The sequence below is a fragment of the Corvus kubaryi genome, unplaced genomic scaffold, assembly GCF_017639235.1.
Source record: "Corvus kubaryi isolate FWS band 111438036 unplaced genomic scaffold, C.kubaryi_AGA036_p1.0 62261, whole genome shotgun sequence".
In the NCBI taxonomy this organism is placed as follows: domain Eukaryota; kingdom Metazoa; phylum Chordata; class Aves; order Passeriformes; family Corvidae; genus Corvus; species Corvus kubaryi.
Genome location: NW_024581449.1, coordinates 1 through 17,925, shown reverse-complemented (window position 1 = coordinate 17,925; position 17,925 = coordinate 1). Strand labels below are relative to the sequence as shown.

Below are 17,925 nucleotides of genomic sequence, written 5' to 3'. Positions count from 1 at the left end.
TGAATCCTGCATTCCCCCAGACATTATTTATACTTTTCAACACATAAATTATTAGCTAGAACACATTTCATTCCTTATGTACTAAAAGTTATTGAGCAAATCGCTTTCACTGCCCTGAATCCAAGCAGCTTATCCTACGCACAGACGAGATTTTCACACTCTCTGTGTCTCCAAGGGAGTCATTTCCTCTCAGCCTCATCCTGGGAGCCTTTTCCTCCTCAGAAAATCAGACTTTAATATTTTTTGGGTTTTTTTTTTCCTCCAGGTTAAATTGATGGGAACACCGGAACAATGACCTCGAGCGCAGGGAGCAGCTGCACCTCGACCCTCGGGCAGAAACAGAGGCGGAGCAGCCGCCGCTCCTGCCACACCCCGGGCAGGGACTGCCAGGCTCTGTCAGCACTGGGGGATTTCCAAACCCTTCCCTTAGAGATCTTCCAAATGATGTTGAATTATCTCTCAGGTGAGGAGTTGATCAGAAACCTCAACATCTGAAAATTACCATCGATTTTTTTTTTTCATCTACAAAGCTTTAGCATTCAAAATGCTGTCGCTTTTAAGCAGTTAAAGTCATTTTATGTGGCTTTAACGCTGAATTTTCAGCTTTTAAGCATGGGAAAACAACTGACCAAAATTTCAATGATGGTTACAATCTATTTGAAGTTGGGTTTTGCTTATCAAATGTGAAAATTATTCCTTAGATCTGTCAGTTCCTAATTACTCCAGTTTGCTGGCAAAGGAGATCAACAGTAATTAATTTTTGTTTTATTTATAAATCTCATTTCTTGGCCTGTTTTTGAAGTCAGAAGAAGTTATTGACTCGTGATCAGCATTTTCCCTTGCAGTAGGGATTTAGGAGTGTCCTGGGCTTTGCTTTTCCAGTGAAGGACATCAGCATGCTGAGCATGGTGTCCAAAACCATCAGCAGCCGCCTGATTAATTACATCTCCACCTCGTCAGGGACCCGCCGGCTCCTGCTGCAGGACTTCCACAACCTCGAACTCCCTGGCAGGAAAGAAGGAGCCTCCATTCTGGAGCACTACAAATCTCTAGGTGAGAGCAAAACTCACTCAAAAGCTTTCTCCTGGTGTGTGCGTTAACAGAGAAACGCTGAGGATGTGGCCCAAATCCTCCGTGCAGAACGAGGAGCCAAACAATCCCTTCCCACACCGAGGAATTGCCTGAAATCCTTCCAAAACCTCTGAGTTATGGAAAAAACCCTGCGTGTCCTGCCTCCTCTGGGTGTCCTTTTTCCAGAGAACAGGCAGAGGATCAGCTTGCAGGAGGAGGTGTTTCCAAATTCCCTCTGTTTGGAACCCGGCGCTGAGAAGCGCAGAGGGAACCGAGGCTCCCAGGCCCCGGGCAGCCAAAGGAATGCGGCTGCTCAGCCCGCGGGGTCTCCCTTTGGAGCAGCTCACATTCCTCAGGCTGGGAAATGCAGCCCTTAAGCCCAGCCTAACTCCGGAGTGACCAACACCGGCTGCCTTGCTCGTTTTTAAAGCACGTTGGTTCTGATTCGCTCTACATCCTTCTGTCAGGGGAGGAAATGAAATTAAAACATCAGTGGGTCCATATTTACTGTTCCCTGTCTGATAAAAAAATGTGTGTTTGACAGAGAAATAAATGCCAGGGTTAGAGGGAGAATTGTAAATATGGGTTGAACTGCAGACATTAAGTAAAGGCATTAAAGATATTAAATAGAGACCTTAAAGACATTAAGTAAAGGCATTAAAGACATTAAATGAAGGCCTTAAAGGCATTAAATAAAGGCATTAAAACATCAGCTCACACAAGGTAAAGGAGAGCTGTTAAAATAATTCAGAACGAAAACCTGCGGTAAGCAAACCATGGATGTTTTGAGCTATCTTAAAATACCTTTTAAAATTAATCTTAGTCTTTCCTTTTTAAAATGAAGCCTGAAACCTAGAAATCCTTAAAAAAAAATAAAAATCAGAATCAGTTTGGGCTTTGTAATAATCTCACCCAAAATGGCACCTTGTTATTCAAATGTAGGTGTGAACCCACCCCTGCAGGAGCTGGAGGAGTCAAACACAACCTTTTCAAAACACAAAACCATTGGCTGCGGTTGTGTCACGGTGGGAGGCTCAGGGGAGCATCTCTGGTAGGGCTGGCTGCAAAATCAATATTTACATTGCAGCAGGAAAAAGCTGGAGTCAAAAAGCACCTTTTGCTCGAGCCTTTTCTCACTCCACGGGGTTTTCCCCTCACGGGTGGCTCCATCCTGGAGTGCAGCTAAGCTGTCCTAACAGCTGCTCCTCGGGGAGTGCTCTCCAAAGTCTGATCTAGTCAATAAAAAATGGACTTGGCTGAGCTCTGGAGCACATCCGAGGCTGATGAATAAATTATGGCTGTCGTGCAGGAATGCTGACACGCTCTGAGGGAGGGAAGAGTCACTTCAGAATCACAGTAAATCCACAAAGTACTTTCTGACCTTGGGAAAAAAAAAAAAAAGGATGTATTTTTAGGGTGGGATTTTTTTCTGGAGAAAAATCTCCTTTTTTTTTTTTTTTTTCTCTTTCTCCCTGGGAAGCTCCAAGCTTTTCAGTGGATTCCTTGATTAATTAACAAGCAGCATATATATATATATATATATATTTTATTCTGGTGAAAGGCTTTGAGTGCAAGCTGTTAACCCAGTTTTTATCAGGAGTGTGGAAGGAATTCTGCTCAACAACCAGCTGTTCCCTGGGATAACGAGCTCCAGACTCTGACATCCCAACCATGCCTGTATAGGAAAAGAAATTTCCCTCTCTGCTACGTTTTACACTAGGAAAATCCAGAATATTTGCTTTTTAGAACATGTGGCTATCCTGAAAAAAACTTGGGGATGATGTAAGGGGAAAACCAGCTTTCCCCCAGGGTGCTTTTAGAAGAGGTGCAACAAGTTCACATTTCTGTGCAGTATTTTGAACAGCTGTAATTCCCAAACCAATGCAGTCATTTCAATCCAGCTCCAACTGTGAGTAACGGGGGCTTTAAACAACACCATAAACAAGTTACAGTGGGTGCAGGAAGCTGGAAACTCCCTGAAAACATTCCTCTGGGGAAAGATGGCCTTGCTGCCCCTACTCCAAACACAAACCACTGCTCCTTTCACCTTGGAGTAGCAGCTTTTTCTCTGTGCCTGCATTTTCAGGCTGTATTTATTTCCTGAGGATGCTCCAGCGGTGTCTGAGCATCCCCAGAGCTGTGTGTGTTTGACCCCTCTGCCCCAGGGCTGCTGCTCAAGAGGTGCACCCTGCTGTTGCCCACCAGGGACAGGCTCAAGTACGTGCACAAGGTGCTCTCAGGGGTAAGTACTCGAGGGGATGTGCACAAAATACTCTCAGGTGTAAGTCCACCTTCCTTCCAGCAGCATTCCTCACTGCCCTTTGTGCTTACAACTCTATTTCCACAAGGTCATTTCCTCTGGGTTGGTCTCCAGTGACACCAGGACAAGAGGACATGGCCTTAAGCTGTGCCAGGGGAGGTTTAGGCTGGACATGAGGAAAAAATTCTTCATAGAGTGATTGGGCACTGGGATGGGCTGCCCAGGGAGGTGGGCACTGTCCCTGGAGGTGTTTAACAAAAGGCTGCGTGTGGCACTCGGTGCCATGGTTTAGTTGATGAGGTGGGGTTAGGTCATAGGTTGGACTTTATGTCCTCAAAGTTCTTTTCCAGCCTCGTTAATTCTGTGATTCTGTGAATCTTTGCTGGAGTTTATCACCACTGAATAATCAATTTATTAATTTGGAATCAGTCTCTTCATAATATCGGTACCAAACTCCAGCATGTTGGAGGCTGTTCCACTGAGACCCCACCTTCCCAGGCTGGTGGTTCTCAGCTCCTCATCATCTCATGGGCTACTAAAGCTCTGCACAGCCCTTCATGGAAATTTCCCTCCCTGAAAATAAGGTTTTTCCTCCCCAGATTGGAAAAAATCAGATTTTTCTTCTCCAAACCCTTTTATACACCCACAGTTTTGACTCAATGCTAAACCCTAAAGCAGCTACCACAACTCATTCCAACAACTCATTTCCATAACATTCCCAAAACTCACACAAGGAGGGGAGGGAATCCTTCCGAACCTCTCTGCTTTGAGGGACACAAGGAGCACAGAGAATTTTCAATCACAGCAATGAACTCGTGGTCCACGAGGACAAACCACTGCTGTTTGCACTTGCAGGTTTCCTGTTTCAAGCTGAATGGTTGTGCCAGTCCCCTGCACTGCCTGGGGTTACAGTGCTATGGGGTGTTCTTACAGGTACAGTATCCCCATGGACAGAAAATTAAGGCAGTTTTCTAAATTCATCTGTGTCTTGCAAGGTTTTTAGAAGTATGAGCTGGTTTGGGGTGTAGGGGAGGGGGGTGGTGGTTATTCACACAGTTCCTGAGTTTTCTTTCTGGTGCTGCAAGTTGCTGATTTGACTCCTGAGGATTCCTTGGCCTGGATTTCTTTCCCAACCAGTCTGGGTTTTGATTAGCAATTTATTACTTAAGGAGGGGAGAAGGGGAGTGTTTTATCACACAGCTCCAAATTCACAGGCCAAGAGCAGAGATGCTTTCGTTTCAAGGGAAATGGCTCCACACATCAGAGGTCAGAACAGTTTCTGTTTGTGGTAGCTTAAAATTAATGTAAAAAAACTTTAAAATTAAAATCGTCTCTTAGCAGAGCAGGTGATTATTGGTGCAGGGACATTTTGTAGCAAATACCTTCCACTTAAGATTCACAAATCAGATTTTGGAACACCCTCAGCAGCTTTTAGTTCTGGGAGGCATCAGGCTGACGAATCCCTGCTTTCCAATGCTTCAAATTTTGTTAGAAAGTTTCTTTTCTGGCCAATTTCAGTATCAAGGCCCTAAGCACCGCCTGAGGCAGGCAATGCCTTCCCTGCCCTCCTCAGGCACCTCACTCAGGTACAACCCTTCCCTCCCTCTCCTGAGAACCTGCAGGACCAATTGTGTTTATCTGCTGTGAGCACTGGCACTGTGAACCGAATTTCTGCTCAATCTCCTCGTTTTCACCCCATTTTCCCTCCCCTCCAGATCCTGACAGCAGGCTGGGATGAGCTCGAGTGCCACCGGGTGTTTAACTTCCTCTGGGAGCTGAGCAACTTAGCCAGGAAAGTGCAGACAGTCGTCAGCAGCAAACCAGGTAACTCAGAGCAGCCAGCAGTCCCAAAAACCCAAAATGTGCCAGCACGGAGAGGGCAGGAAATGGCTCCTGATTGCTGCAAACAGAATGTGGGTGGGACTGAGGGGGTTCCTGACTCTGCTGTGTGTTCTGTGGGCATCCTACAGCGAGTTCTTGGCCTTCATCTCGATGGACACAGCTGTTTTCCCTTCACCAAGAGCCTTTGTCTCTGCAGTGAAGAGATTTGTCTTGAGAGGCCTTTAGGGGTTTTTTAAATCATTGCATTATCAATCCAAGTCATCAGTTGTGTCTCTACATCATGGATTTGAATCTTTCCTACCCTACAACAGTGAAATCAATGGGAAAGGAGCCCACTCAGAAAGAAAATGATGCAGCAAAAAGCGAGGTTTAACATTTCTGAACCCCAACACTGACGGCACAAACGCCTCCCAAGAAATTCTCCCATTTCCCAACACAGAACAGGGAATTTCTGTGGAACACTTCACCCACAGCCATCTCACCCTTCCAATATCGCCAAAACCCAGAAACCAAACCCCACAGCTTGTGGAGGATCCCAGAGGGTGCATCCACAGATGCCACCACATGAACTGGGGCAAAGCACCAAAACCAGCCAAATTCAGGCAGCAAGAGATGAAAACCGAATTAAACACGTTAAGAACCCGCCCCCCTTTCCCTTGCTATGAAGAAGCGATGCTTTGAACGGAGGGAGGCTCAGGAATTGCTGAGCCCAGCCCGTTTCCCAGGCAGTGCCCGCAGGCTGGAGCTGCGGATCCGCCTCTACTGCCGGGGGGTGCTGCTGTCGCCCGGGAGCCACCGCAGCGACTCCGCCTTCTGGCTCACGCGCATCCTCAAGCCCTGGCCCATGGTCAACCAGGCCCGCCTGCTCTACATCATCTTCGGGCCCGTGTCGTCCCTCGATGGTGAGCGCAAAGGGTGGGCCCCGGGGAGGAGATTTTCTTGCAGGAAAACCCCCAAAGATGTGGTTGTATTGGAATAATGGAGTCGTGGAATGGGTTGGGTTGGAAGGGAGTTTAAAGCCCATCCAGTGCCACCCCTGCCATGGGCAGGGACATGTTCCACTAGCCCAGGGTGCTCCCAGCCCTGTCCAGCTTGTCCTGGGACACTTCCAGGGATCCAGGGGCAGCCACAGCTGCTCTGGGAATTCCATTCCAGCCCCTCCCCGCCCTCTGGAAAGGAAGAAAGGGAAGGAATTCCTTGCTAAAACCCAATCTAAACCTGCCCTCTGTCAGTGTGAAGCCATTGAATTGCCTAGGAAAAAATTGTTCTGCTCAAGCAGACATCACTAACACACATAAAATACATCAAATACACACACACAGAGTTATAAGTTACAATTCAAGTGAAGAGATTAAATGGCACTTCTGTTCCTCTATTCTCTCCTGCTTGGAGTAGACTTAAATCCATCTCCAAGAAGCACCCATTTCCCTGACGGAAAACACGTTTCCTCACTTAATTATTAAACCTGGGTTTCTTTAAGTTTGGCTCACGCTGCAACTCCCACTAAAATGACAGATGGGAAAGAATCACAAAGCCTCGGTGGTGTCACCTGAATTCCCCTCCTCTGCCCCTGCTGTGAGGCTCAGTTTAGCAACTTTCTTGTTTAATAAATGTCACTTACTAGCAGTTGTGATTGATATATCGCTCAGGACACGTGGTCTGGCAGAAAATGATAGAAGGACCGACAGATGAGACCAGTCTGAAGGGTTTAGCTGATGCAATTAAGCTGCTGTATGGCACAGAAGCTAGAGAATGGACAGCAGATGATGTTATCAGTCTTGTGGATGAGCTGTCAGGTGTGGTTTTGCCTTTATCATTAATCCATGGGATTACAGATCCTCACGTCCTCCAAATCCAGCTCTGTGCCACAAAATTCCTCGCAGTAGCTGTGCCTTGGTTGGAAAAGTCACCACACTGGTGATGAGAGAAAGTCCCTTACACATCCAGGCTGTCTTTCCCCATGGAGAAGTCTTTTAAGAATCCATGGAGACCTTTAAAACTCAAATCTTGCCTTGAATTATTGAGGAAACATTGTCCAAATGCGGAGTTTGCTCAGGCCAAATTCTCCGGAGCAGTTTTAACAGCTACACTGAGAGTTTTGGCTGAGGTTGTGTCACAGAGTTGGTGTGGAGAGCTCTGATTGTTGCTGGCAGGGATTATTTGTGCCGTTTCACTGCTCCTCTTTTTGCTCAGAAGTGACTGAAATCCTCTCTCTCTCCATCATTACAAAGTGATTCCCCAGGAGTGGCTGATGGAGAACAACGCTCGGCTTCTCCTCCTGAGTGGGAACAGCATCTGCTTCACCTTCCTGGCCAGCAAAGCTGTGAATGGCAGAGCTGCGGAGCTGGCCAGGCTCATGGTCTTCATGGCCCTGGTGAGTACAACTCAGCACAGCCTCTTTACCCCCAAATTTGCTGTCTCAGGCTGGAAAATCTTCCCCACCCTCTCCGACACACCAGGAATAAATCCAGCCAGAAGCTGGGTGCTCTTCCACCCTCTCTGCTCCCTGTGCAGCAAGCCTTGAGGGAGAAGCACCACCAGCAAAAGGTTCAGAATTCCCAGAATTCAGCTGGCCTTGGACACTGCCAGGGATCCACAGCTGCTCTGGGCAGCAAAAATAACCAATCAAGTGTCATAATTGGGAAGAAATATTTATTTTAAATTGCTTCTCTTGCTAAGAGATTCCTGGTGCCATGGATGGTGAAACCAAGAGTGTTTTAAAATCTATCCCACCTCTGTGTCCTTGTCACAACCCCTGATTTTCCAGGCTGTGGCACAACTGATCCAGAGCCAATAGTGAATGCTAAGATTTGATCTTGCATCATAAAAGGTGTGGTTTTAATCCTTCCTTTGCCCTCCAGGTGTGTGAGAAGGACCTGTACTGCATGGACTGGGCAGTGAAAATGATGCAGAAGGTCTGCAGGGTTTTCAGCACCCCCTGGGAGAGAAACAACTTCCTGCAGTGCCTGGAGAACACCTTTGCTCACATGCTCATGGACATGCTGCAGGCAGTGCTGGCCGGTAAGGCTCGGCCCGTGGGCCTGGACCAGCTCCTGCATCAGGTTCTGGAGCTGCCCACAGCACCCAGGAACAGCCTGGCCTTCCCTCCCTCCCCAGGCAGGGAGCCTGAGGGGTTTGATAACATAAAACCACAGAATTCCAGACTGGTTTGGGTTGGAAGGGACCTTAAAGCTCATCCCATCCCACCCCTGCCATGGGCAGGGACACCTCCCACTCCCCCAGGCTGCTCCAGGTCCCATCCAGCCTGGCCTTGGGCACTGCCAGGGATCCAGGGGCAGCCACAGCTGCTCTGGGCATCCTGTGCCAGGGCCTGCCCACCCTCACAGGGAAGGATTCCTTCCCAAAATCCCCTCCAGAGTCCATTTCTCCATCTGTAAAAGAGCAGCAGTGATACCTGGATCTGTAAAGTTCTGGAATCCCAGAAGGATTTAGGTTGGAAGGGACCTCAAAGCTCATCCCATTCCACTCCTGCCATCCCTGATCCTGATCCCTGGGCAGGTCTTTCACTGCCTCATAAAGCAAATCCAAATCCAAGTAAATACAAGGAGCAGATGGGTTTGGAGCAGAATCATGGAATGGTTTGGGTTGGAAGGGACCTTAAATCCCATCCAGTCCCATGGGCAGGGACACCTCCCACTATCCCAGGTTACTCCAAGCCCCATCCAGCCTGGCCTTGGACACTTCCAGGGATCCAGGAGCAGCCACAGCTTCTCTGGGCAGCAAAAATAACCAACCAAGTGTCATAATTGGGAAGAAATATTTATTTTAACTTACTGCTCTTGCTAAGAGATTCCTGGTGCCGTGGATGGTGAAACCAAGAGTATTTTAAAACCCATTCCACCAGAAAGCTGAGCCCAAAGTCCCTTTGGGCTGAGCCTAAACCTGCACCAGCTGCAGCTGCTGCCCTGCTGGAGCCTCAGGGCCGATGGTGGAGCTGAGCTGGAGCGAGGAACACCCTGCTCAGCTCATCCTTGTCCTCACACAGAGCTGTTGCTGTCTGTCTGTGGCCAGGCTGGTGGAGGAACCCGGGAGATCCTCCTGTGTTCCCTCCCAGCTGTGCTGCCATCAGGGGCAGAGGCTGCTGCTAAATCCCAGCACACTGCACAGGCTGCTGCTTCCCTCTGCTGAGAGCTCTGCCTGGGGAAGATTCACCTCCAGAGACGGACTGGGTACAGAGTTCAGTTTCACTCCTCCTTTTCCGTGGTTTCTGTGCCCTGGCAGGGGAGCGGGACGAGGAGGACAGCAGCTTCCTGAACCTGTTCCATCTGGTGAATGCCCAGGCCAGCTTCCACAAGGAAATCCTCTACCTGGCCATGAGCAACAACAGCAGCACCACCTGAGTTCCATGGACCCTCCCTCCACTCCTGCTGGATTTCTCTTCCTTTTCCTTTGAACGTTCGCAAAGAAGTGTCTGATTATTCCTTGAATTCCCGTCCCAGTAAGAGCTGGAGTGGCACAAGTTGGGACCACCCGTGTCAGTCCAGCTGAGTGAGCTCATGGAGGGCTTGGGGAGTGCAATTCCATTCCGTGTGCTCTGCTCCTCCAGGGAAGAGGGCTGGGGCCTCTCCATTGGGAACACCAACTGCATTCTTTTCCCACTGTGCGTGTTTGCACACACAATAAAAACGACGTGGTTTCCATATTTGATGTGCAGACACCGAGTGAAGCTCGTGTTATCTTAGCCCAGAACCCAAAACATTCTGCTCTCTTGAATTTGTTTTCTCTTGGGAGTCGGAGGAGAAAGGCAGGGGCGGGATTTGAGGAGCTGCATTTTTCCAGCTTGCCAGGGTCTCTAACTCAGGCTCTGTGACAGAAGTGCAGTTTGTACATTCAGCTTCAGCAAAACGTGATTTCTGAGCACAATCCCAATGCTTTGATCTACCAAGGCATTTTTTTCCTCTCAATCTCCAGGTTTTTATAGAGCAGAAGAAACTTCCAATCTCTCCCCCTGCCCCAGGTACCAACTGTGGAAGCATTTTAGGATTTAGCCAAGTTGAAGATCCCCATTAACCACATTAAATTAGAACTCTGCTTCATTAAATGCATAAGTGTTTGCTGCTTAGAGAAGGGTTTGATTTTCTGCTCTGTTGCCTTCCAGACAAACCCATGTGACAGCAATAAAAGGCACTCCCGCTCCGTGTGCTGTTTGCAGCCTCCAGGTTACTGAAGAGCCGCTTTCCCCACCTCAGTGTTCCCTTTCCAAACCTCTCAGGCTTCCTTCAGCACCAGCTTTTCCCACATTTACCTCGGGAAGTGTGGGAACAGCTGAAGTGGGACCGATTTATCTCAGCTGCCCCCACCTGCTCCCATCGGCAACAACCTGGGAGCAGCTCGGGAATTGCTCTGAAGTTTGTGCGCTAAAAATCCTCGACACCTTTGTGGAATACACGATTCCAGGCAGGATTTTACTCCGGGACATCCATCGGTCTTTGCAGGTGCCGGTAGATGGCGGAGGTGAAACCTTCCCTGAGCGCGGCAGCTGCTGGAAAATGCTGGGACCATCCCTTTTTTCCCTTGGCTGGCTGAAGGTGATGTTTAAGGGCGCTGCAACGCCGCGGTTGTGCTGTGCGTGATTTCTGAAGGGAGAGAAATTCCAGGCTCTACTTTCTACTCCGGGAACCGAACGTGGCCGGACTGATCCCCAAAGAACCCAAAATACGAGGAGAAAACACACTCGGAGTGAGAACAGCGACGGGAAAACGCCGCCAGGAAGCCGCCGAGGCGGAATCTCCAGCCCAGCTCCTCGTCTCTCCCTTTTATCCTCAGGAATCGCTCCAGATAAATAATCCCGGCAGATGGGAGCAGGAGAAGGGAGCAGAGCCCGGCGCTTTGTGTGTCCCTGTCCCGCCGTGTCCCGGGGCATTCCCGGCCCCGGGGCCGCAGTGGCCATAAATTCCAGCCGGGCACAAGGGGGGCTTTTATGGGAGCGCAGCCACACGGGAAAAGGGAGCTCTTTGATTCCCTGGAGCAGCCGGCGGGGCTGGAATGTCAGCACGGAGCGCCGGCTCCTCATCAATTATTGATGGCTTTATTAATTGTCATTAACTGCCCCGGCTCTGGCTCTCCCGGCGGCTCGGGGGGGGGGGGGGGGGCGGTGCTTGGTGATGGTTTTTGCCTCATTTCCATCAAAATTCCCAAAGGCCTGAAGCCCAATCCCGCCCAGTTTGGGATGAACTGGGAAATGACCCCAGCCCTGCACCCTCCTTTTCCAGTTCCCCCCTGGATCAGCTCTCACAATTTAACACCGAGGAGGGTCCAGGTCCAGAGCAGCTGGGATGGCGGTACTTGAGAAAAGGGTGATTTTCCTTCTGCTGCCAGATTGGAACTGCTGGAACTGTGGGTTCCAATCCCTTTTCCCACCCCTCCTCGCCTCCCAGCCCGGAGCTGGCCGGTTTGGGGGTGCAGGAAGGGATTGTCCTGCAGAGCTGGCAGCTCTGTAGGGCCTGGGAGTCAGAGAAAAGGATCGCTCCTGGCTTCACACTCAGCGGAGTTTCCATTCCACGCATTCCTCCTTACTCACTCTCCCCTCATCCCCGCAGATGTCGGCTCCACTCACAGCCTCGGCAGGGGAGGTTATTGAGAACATGACTTATGCCTGCAGAAATTCCTCCCGGAGTATTTCAGGCTCCTGATTCCCGGCTATATTTGGTGGTGGGGCGAGGGAGCAGCGTTTCCTCACCTCCAGGGCTCAGTGGGAGGGATCGCTCCGGGTGGCTCCAGGAACACGCTCGGGATGAAATCCCCAGCTTGGAGTTTCTCTCAGGAGTTTTACTGGCAGGAAATCGCAGTGTCAAGCATTCAACTGGCAGCACTGACCACATCCAGCATTCCCAGGCTCTGAAATCCCTCTTTTTTTATCCTGTGAACACCCTCTCCTGAAAGTCTCACCAGCCCATTCCAGCATTTCCTGCTCTCCCTGGATCCCGTTCTCTCACACTCTTGTGTGGTGGTTCCATGGATAAAGGGGCACAAAGTTCTTCCCATTATGGGTATTTCAGGTGTTTGTTGCTTAAAAAATTATAAAACCCTGGGAGACACCAGGAATATGAAAATTTTGCCTTCTAGGAGGGTAAAACTTTCAGTCGCTGCCCGTGAGTGGCAGTGGGAGGTCAGGGATTGATGCAGGGCTTCATAAAAGAACAAGAAAAATCCTCCTGATGCCCCAAGCACCTTCCCAGGCCTCTCCAAGCAGAGGGAAAATGAAGCTCTGAAATGTTCTTTCCATCCCGCAGAAATTTCCATCGTGGTAAAGATGTTCCTTTTCCCATCCAAGGCCTCCTGGAGCTTCTCCAAACACCACCGAGGGACCTGAGTGAGGAGTGGGGATGCTCAGGGACCCTCCAAAGGGGAGAGGCTGGTGGGGACCCCACCCTGCCTGGAGCAGGGACCCTCCCCAGGGACTGTTGGGGGACACAGGGGTGCCTCAGCCTGGATTCCCAATCTCTCAGCATTCCCGGGATGCCCTGGATCCCTGTGCACTCACGGAGTTTGTCCCTGGAGCCGCGTGTCCCCCATCCCCATCCACGCAGTGACACCAGCAGCCATGTTCCCTCTGCCATGTCCTTCCTCTTTATTCCGCTCCCTGAACACTGTTCATTAAAAATAGAAGCGATTTCCTAAAATTAAGCCCAAACGACCTCGGATGCGCTCGCGCCGAGGGGACAGGACACGAAGGGGGGACAGGACACGAAGGGGGGACAGGACCCTTCGCATCCCCCTGGGAACACCGCGTGCGTCACCGGGAGCATCCCAGGACCTGACCGCGGGAAGGACACAGGTCCTGGCAGCGCGAATAACCCAGATCCTGACAGCGGTCCCCTCCTCTGTCCCCTCATTCCCTCCCCGGCCCCGCCGGCTCCGTGGCCGCTCCGTGCTCCGCGCTGGGCTCGCAGAGGTTAACGCTGCTCCAGAAGGCTCCGAGGGACACGCACCGGGCGGAGGCTGCGGGAGAGAAAGGAGAGGCTGTGGCAGAGAAAGGGAAAGGAGAGGCCGGTGTGAGCCGGGCCCGGAGCTGCCGGAGCCGCGGGGATGGAGCAGCTCCGTGCGGGAGCCGCGGGGATGGAGCAGCTCCGTGCCGGAGCCGCGGGGATGGAGCAGCTCCGTGCGGGAGCAGCGGGGATGGAGCAGCTCCGTGCGGAAGCAGCGGCCGCAGCCCCCCCCTCATCCCGGGACCCTCCTTTGGCTCCTTAGGAATGACGCAGCCGGGATCCCGCCCGGTTTCTCCCCGGAGCTGTTCCGTTTCTCCCTCTCTCGGAAACAGAAGCCACCCGAGCGGGCTGATCAATCCGGCCGGCAGAGCCCGGCAGCTGCACAATGGCCGGGGCTGAGTGGCCCGGTGTAAAATCACCCCCGCTGCCCCCCTTCCAGCCCAGGCAGCCAAAGCCAGAAGCACCGACCCCAAATCTGCCCCCCGCCCCCCTCCCCGCGCATTCCTCCCCAGAAATTCACACCTGGTGGGACGAGGAGCTCACCTGGCCGCCGCTCGGGTGGCGAGGCTGCTGCTCAGCCGCATCTTCCGCAGCGGCTCTCTAGAGCATGTAGATGATGTAGGACAGGATCACCAGGCCGATGATGGCGAAAAACATCAGGATGAAAATGTCCAGCATGGTGAGGGAGGGAGGGAGGGAGGGAGGGAGGAGGCGGCGGCGGGGCAGGGGCTGCCGAGCTCCGGACAGGGCTCCGGGCAGGGCTCCGGACAGGGCTCCGGGCAGGGCTCCGGGCAGGGCTCCGGGCAGGGCTGCTGGGCAGAGCCGCCGCTGCGTCCTCCCCTCCCCGGCCGAGCGCGGCTCGCTCCGCTCAGGATGCAGAGATGATGCCGGAGCTGATGGAGCCGCTTTGCAGCGGGCAGGAGGGCGATAAAGCGATCAACACAGGCGGGCAGCCGGGCTCAGCCCGGGCCGCTCTCCCTGCGGGGGGGTTGTTCTGCCCCTGCCCCTTCCTTCTCAAAGCGCTCCCCACTTCAGGGGGTGCCCCCGGGGATGTGCCCCCCCCCCGCCCCCCCCCCCTTTGGAGCTGGGAACGGGCCCATCCTTTGGAGAAAGGAGGGAAAACGAGCGCTGGCCGTGGCCAAGCTACACCAGGACCCTGAACCACCTTCCTTGGTGCTCCCGGGGTGCCCCAGCACCGCCCTTTGTCACGCACGGAGCTGCTTTGTTTTCCTCGCTTTTTTTTACCGGCGCTGTTGATAAACAACATCCTTCCCTCCATACCCGCCACATTTTTGTTCCCCCGCTGTTTAAAACCCTGCTGAAAATCCCACCTGCTGAATTCCCAGGGCTCCATGGAAACCCCTTGGCTGCAGTCGGGCTCCAAAACACATCCCCGAGCTTTCCAAAAGCAGGGGGTGAGCCGAGGAGCTGCATCCCAGGCGGATCCCCAGGGACGCCAGCGTGTCCCAGCCTCAGGCGAGATGAAAATCCCAGCTCTGGAAGCCTCCCCTGGTCCCGAGGAAGCAGAAAAGCGGCCGGAAAAGCGGCCGCAATCAAAGCCAGCACAATCAGCAGGTAAAAATTAAACTTTTATTTTCGATCCGAGTAAACCGGGAAGAGAATCGGTCGGGTTTTTCCATTCCGTGGGTTTTAAAAATTTTTTTTGGATAAAAAGGCCAAATAACATTATTATTATTATTATTATTATTTTTAATAGTGGTGGGTGCTCAACCCAGGAAGGACACAAGGACAAAACCCCAATCAAGCGACGGATCCCGAGGAAAACACGTTCTAAGCTCAGCACTGAGACGCAACCGGGGAAGCTGGGATGGACGAGGTCTATTTTACACGTGATGAGAAGCAATTCTTCAGCTTTTTAATTGTTCTTCTTCCATTTTTTTTCTTCCCCCCCCCCCCCCCCCCCCCTTTATTTATTTATTTATTTTAAATACAGGTTTAGGTGCTTTTCAGCGATGAAAAAAAAAAGGCAAAAAAGTGCATAAGTTGAGAGAAAAGGCAGAAATCAAGCAGTAAAGAGGTTTGTTTCCCATGGCAGGGGAGAAAGGGGGCAGGGCAAGAGAGGGGACAGTTTAGGGACAACGGTTTCAAGGGAACGATTAAAAAAAGGTCTGTATCCCAAAAGGGAATTTCCTGTGTTATTTGGTCCGTTAAAAAAGGGTTTATTCACATTGATGCTCCCCCCCAATTCCCGGACAAGAACGTGATTAAGAAGAGGATTTAGCAGGGAGAGGTGGATCCTCCCTGCCCTTGTGCTCCCTGTTTTAGCACCAGCCGGGATCCCCATCCCGGACAGCCCATCCTGGCTGCTCCTGCCACCCTCCGGTGTCACCCTGAATCCCTGTCCTTCTCCCCCCGTCCCACTGCAGCCGGAATTCCCTTTTCCCGGCGGGTCTCTGCCCTTCCCGCTGCCCCTGATCCCGCTCTCCCCAATCCCAGCCCCATCAGCCCCCTGAGGATGGGAGTTGTCCCCAACAGAACCAAGGAATGTCTCACTCAGCCGCTTTGGTCTCGTATTCCCGCTTTTCCTGTGGGAATAGCAAAGGCGGCACTTCCCGCTGGGAATATCCCACCCCACAGTGCAGCCCGGCAAGGGGACATCCCCGCTGCCCCCAGGTCCCGCTCCTGTCACCCCGCAGAGGTTCCCGCTCCTCCCTCCCTGCTCAGTTCCAGTTTTTCCCGACCCCGACTCGCTCTGGGATCTGCAGAGCCCCGAGGAGACGGGGACAGGGATGTGCTTTGACGTTTTGGTCCACGACACCATCCCAAAGTGGTCCCAAAAGCTGCCACCAGCGCTGGGAATGAGAGGTGCAGGGCGGCTCGGGCTGCCACATCACCCAGGGGACAACAGGGCCCCCAGGATGGCCCCAGAGTGGTGGCAGCAGCCGGCAGCAGCAGGAGAAAAGCAGGAAAATTCTGGGTGAGAGGAAAAGGCTTTGCCAGGGAACCCCCAGACCCCGGCCCAGACGGAGCTGGAGCTGCAGGGGGGGGCTCATCCCAGTCCAGGGGGGCTCATCCCAGTCCAGGGGGGCTCATCCCAGCCCCAGCCCTCGAGCCAGAGCAGCAGCTCACAGGAAAAGCCCCACGGCTGCTCCTTCTCCGGAGGGATCGGGACAACCGGAGCCTGAGGCAGGAGCAGCCAGAGCCGCTCCCAGGGCTGCCCAGAGCTCGGAATCCCGAGGAGAGAGGTTTTGTTTGAGATTTGAACTGAGTGCTTTCCTGCTTTGAGGTCTGAAGGGAACAAAGATTGAATGGAGGCTGGGCAGGGGAGCCGGGAGCAGCCGCGGCATCAGGATGAGCCCGAGCCGGGAGCAGCCCGGGATGAGCCGGGGCCGGAGCTGGAGCGGAGCAGGGGGAGCTCCCAGCCCATTCCCGCACCCTCGGGATGAGCACCCCTCACCTCCACAGCGGGAATTTGGTCCTAATTTGGCCTCTCCCTCCCTTCTCTGGGATCCCGGCGGCTCCGGCGGCTCCCCCCGGCCGGGAAAGGGCTGGAGAGGAGGGACAGCCAGGAGCAGGAAAGCCGCAGGGGTTTGATCCCCACCCTGCGCGGCCCCTCAGGCCCCACGGGGCCACCCCGAAGCAGAATTGGCAAGAGAAACCGGACACGGAGGGGACATCGGGACATGGCTCCGAGGCCGGAGCGGGCGGGGAGGGGACAAGAGACGCACACGCGGGGAGGGGACACGGGCGCGGGCGGGGCCGGGCCGCGTCCCCGGGCTCAGATGGCCTCCACGTAGTTGGCCGGGAGCATCCCCGTGTCCCCCGTGCGCTCCACGGTGCCGTACATCCACCCGTCGTCGATCTGCTGCACGTTGATGATGGTGTCCCCGTCCTGGAACGACACCTCGTCCTCGTCCGCCGCGTTGTAGTCGTAGACGGCGCGGAAACGCTTCTGTGGGGACACGGGGCACGGCCCCAGGGGACACTGGGGTCACTGGCACAGCCCCAGGGGACACAGGGGTCGCTGAGCAACCCCAGGGGACACTGGGGTCACTGGCACAGCCCCAGGAGACAGAGGGGTCATTGAACAACCCCAGGGGACACTGGGGTCACTGAGCAACCCCAGGGGACACAGGGGTCATTGAACAACCCCAGGGGACACTGGGGTCACTGAGCAACCCCAGGGAACACTGGGGTCACTGAGCAACCCCAGGGGACACAGGGGTCACCGGCACAGCCCAAGGGGACACTGGGGTCACTGGCACAGCCCCAGGGGACACTGGGGTCACTGAACAACCCCAGGGGACACTGGCACACCCTGAGGGACAGGGGGGTCACTGGCACAGCCCCTCCCGAGGGACGCAGGGGTCACTGGGGTCACCGGCACAGCCCCAGGGGACACATGGTGCACAGCCCCTCCCCAAGGACAGAGGGATCCCCCCAGGGGTGGGGGCTGCACTCACCCCCCCTCCGGCCGGGGCGTTGCGCTGCGTGGAGGCCGGAGCCGCCGGCTCCTTGTAGCCGTAGGATTGGGATGGCGGCTGCTGCTGCTGGTAAACTGCGGAGGGAAGAGGGGATCCATGAGCTGGGATTGGAGGGAAGCGGGATCCATGAGCTGGGATTGGAGGGAAGGGGGGATCCATGAGCTGGGATTGGAGGGAAGGGTGGATCCATGAGCTGGGACTGGAGGGAAGGGGGATCCATGAGCTGGGATTGGAGGGAAGGGGGGATCCATGAAGGGATGGGTGGATCCATGAACTGGGATTGGAGGGAAGGGGGATCCATGAACTGGGATTGGAGGGAAGGGGGGATCCATGAAGGGATGGGGGGATCCATGAACTG

At 53.5% G+C, this 17,925-nt stretch overlaps 2 protein-coding genes and 1 long non-coding RNA gene across 3 annotated transcripts; 1 reads left to right on the top strand and 2 right to left on the bottom strand.

Moving 5' to 3' along the window:
* Nucleotides 1-215: 215 nt before the first annotated feature.
* LOC121672465 (F-box only protein 47-like) lies at nt 216-10,330 on the top strand. The gene is made up of 10 exons (XM_042045120.1): nt 216-463; nt 883-1,053; nt 3,237-3,313; nt 4,187-4,264; nt 5,047-5,155; nt 5,899-6,075; nt 6,823-6,969; nt 7,405-7,547; nt 8,035-8,194; nt 9,416-10,330. Exons 1-10 carry the CDS (start codon nt 292-294, stop codon nt 9,532-9,534), a joined length of 1,353 nt encoding a protein of 450 aa, XP_041901054.1. The 5' UTR covers nt 216-291; the 3' UTR covers nt 9,535-10,330.
* Nucleotides 10,331-12,740: 2,410 nt separating this feature from the next.
* On the bottom strand, nt 12,741-14,447 carry LOC121672467. The gene is made up of 2 exons (XR_006018883.1): nt 13,666-14,447; nt 12,741-13,135 (listed from the first exon to the last, which is right to left on the bottom strand). It is a non-coding gene; the product is annotated as an uncharacterized LOC121672467 (long non-coding RNA).
* Nucleotides 14,448-14,698: 251 nt separating this feature from the next.
* LOC121672466 (LIM and SH3 domain protein 1-like) lies at nt 14,699-17,791 on the bottom strand. Its single transcript, XM_042045121.1, has 2 exons — nt 17,547-17,791; nt 14,699-17,035 (listed from the first exon to the last, which is right to left on the bottom strand). The coding sequence occupies exons 1-2, from the start codon at nt 17,724-17,726 to the stop codon at nt 16,862-16,864; spliced, it is 354 nt and encodes a 117-aa protein (XP_041901055.1). The 5' UTR covers nt 17,727-17,791; the 3' UTR covers nt 14,699-16,861.
* Between the last annotated feature and the right edge of the window lie 134 nt (nt 17,792-17,925).

Bases quoted from the DNA above. Each gene is read 5' to 3' on its own strand.
- LOC121672465 (XM_042045120.1), top strand. From the start codon at position 292: ATGACCTCGAGCGCAGGGAGCAGCTGCACCTCGACCCTCGGGCAGAAA. The intron at 464-882 runs GTGAGGAGTTGA...TTGCTTTTCCAG, and splicing joins GATGTTGAATTATCTCTCAG to TGAAGGACATCAGCATGCTG. The intron at 1,054-3,236 runs GTGAGAGCAAAA...CCTCTGCCCCAG, and splicing joins GGAGCACTACAAATCTCTAG to GGCTGCTGCTCAAGAGGTGC.
- LOC121672466 (XM_042045121.1), bottom strand. From the start codon at position 17,726: ATGGATCCCCCCTTCCCTCCAATCCCAGCTCATGGATCCCGCTTCCCT. The intron at 17,036-17,546 runs GTGAGTGCAGCC...GTGTCCCCACAG, and splicing joins ACGCCCCGGCCGGAGGGGGG to AAGCGTTTCCGCGCCGTCTA.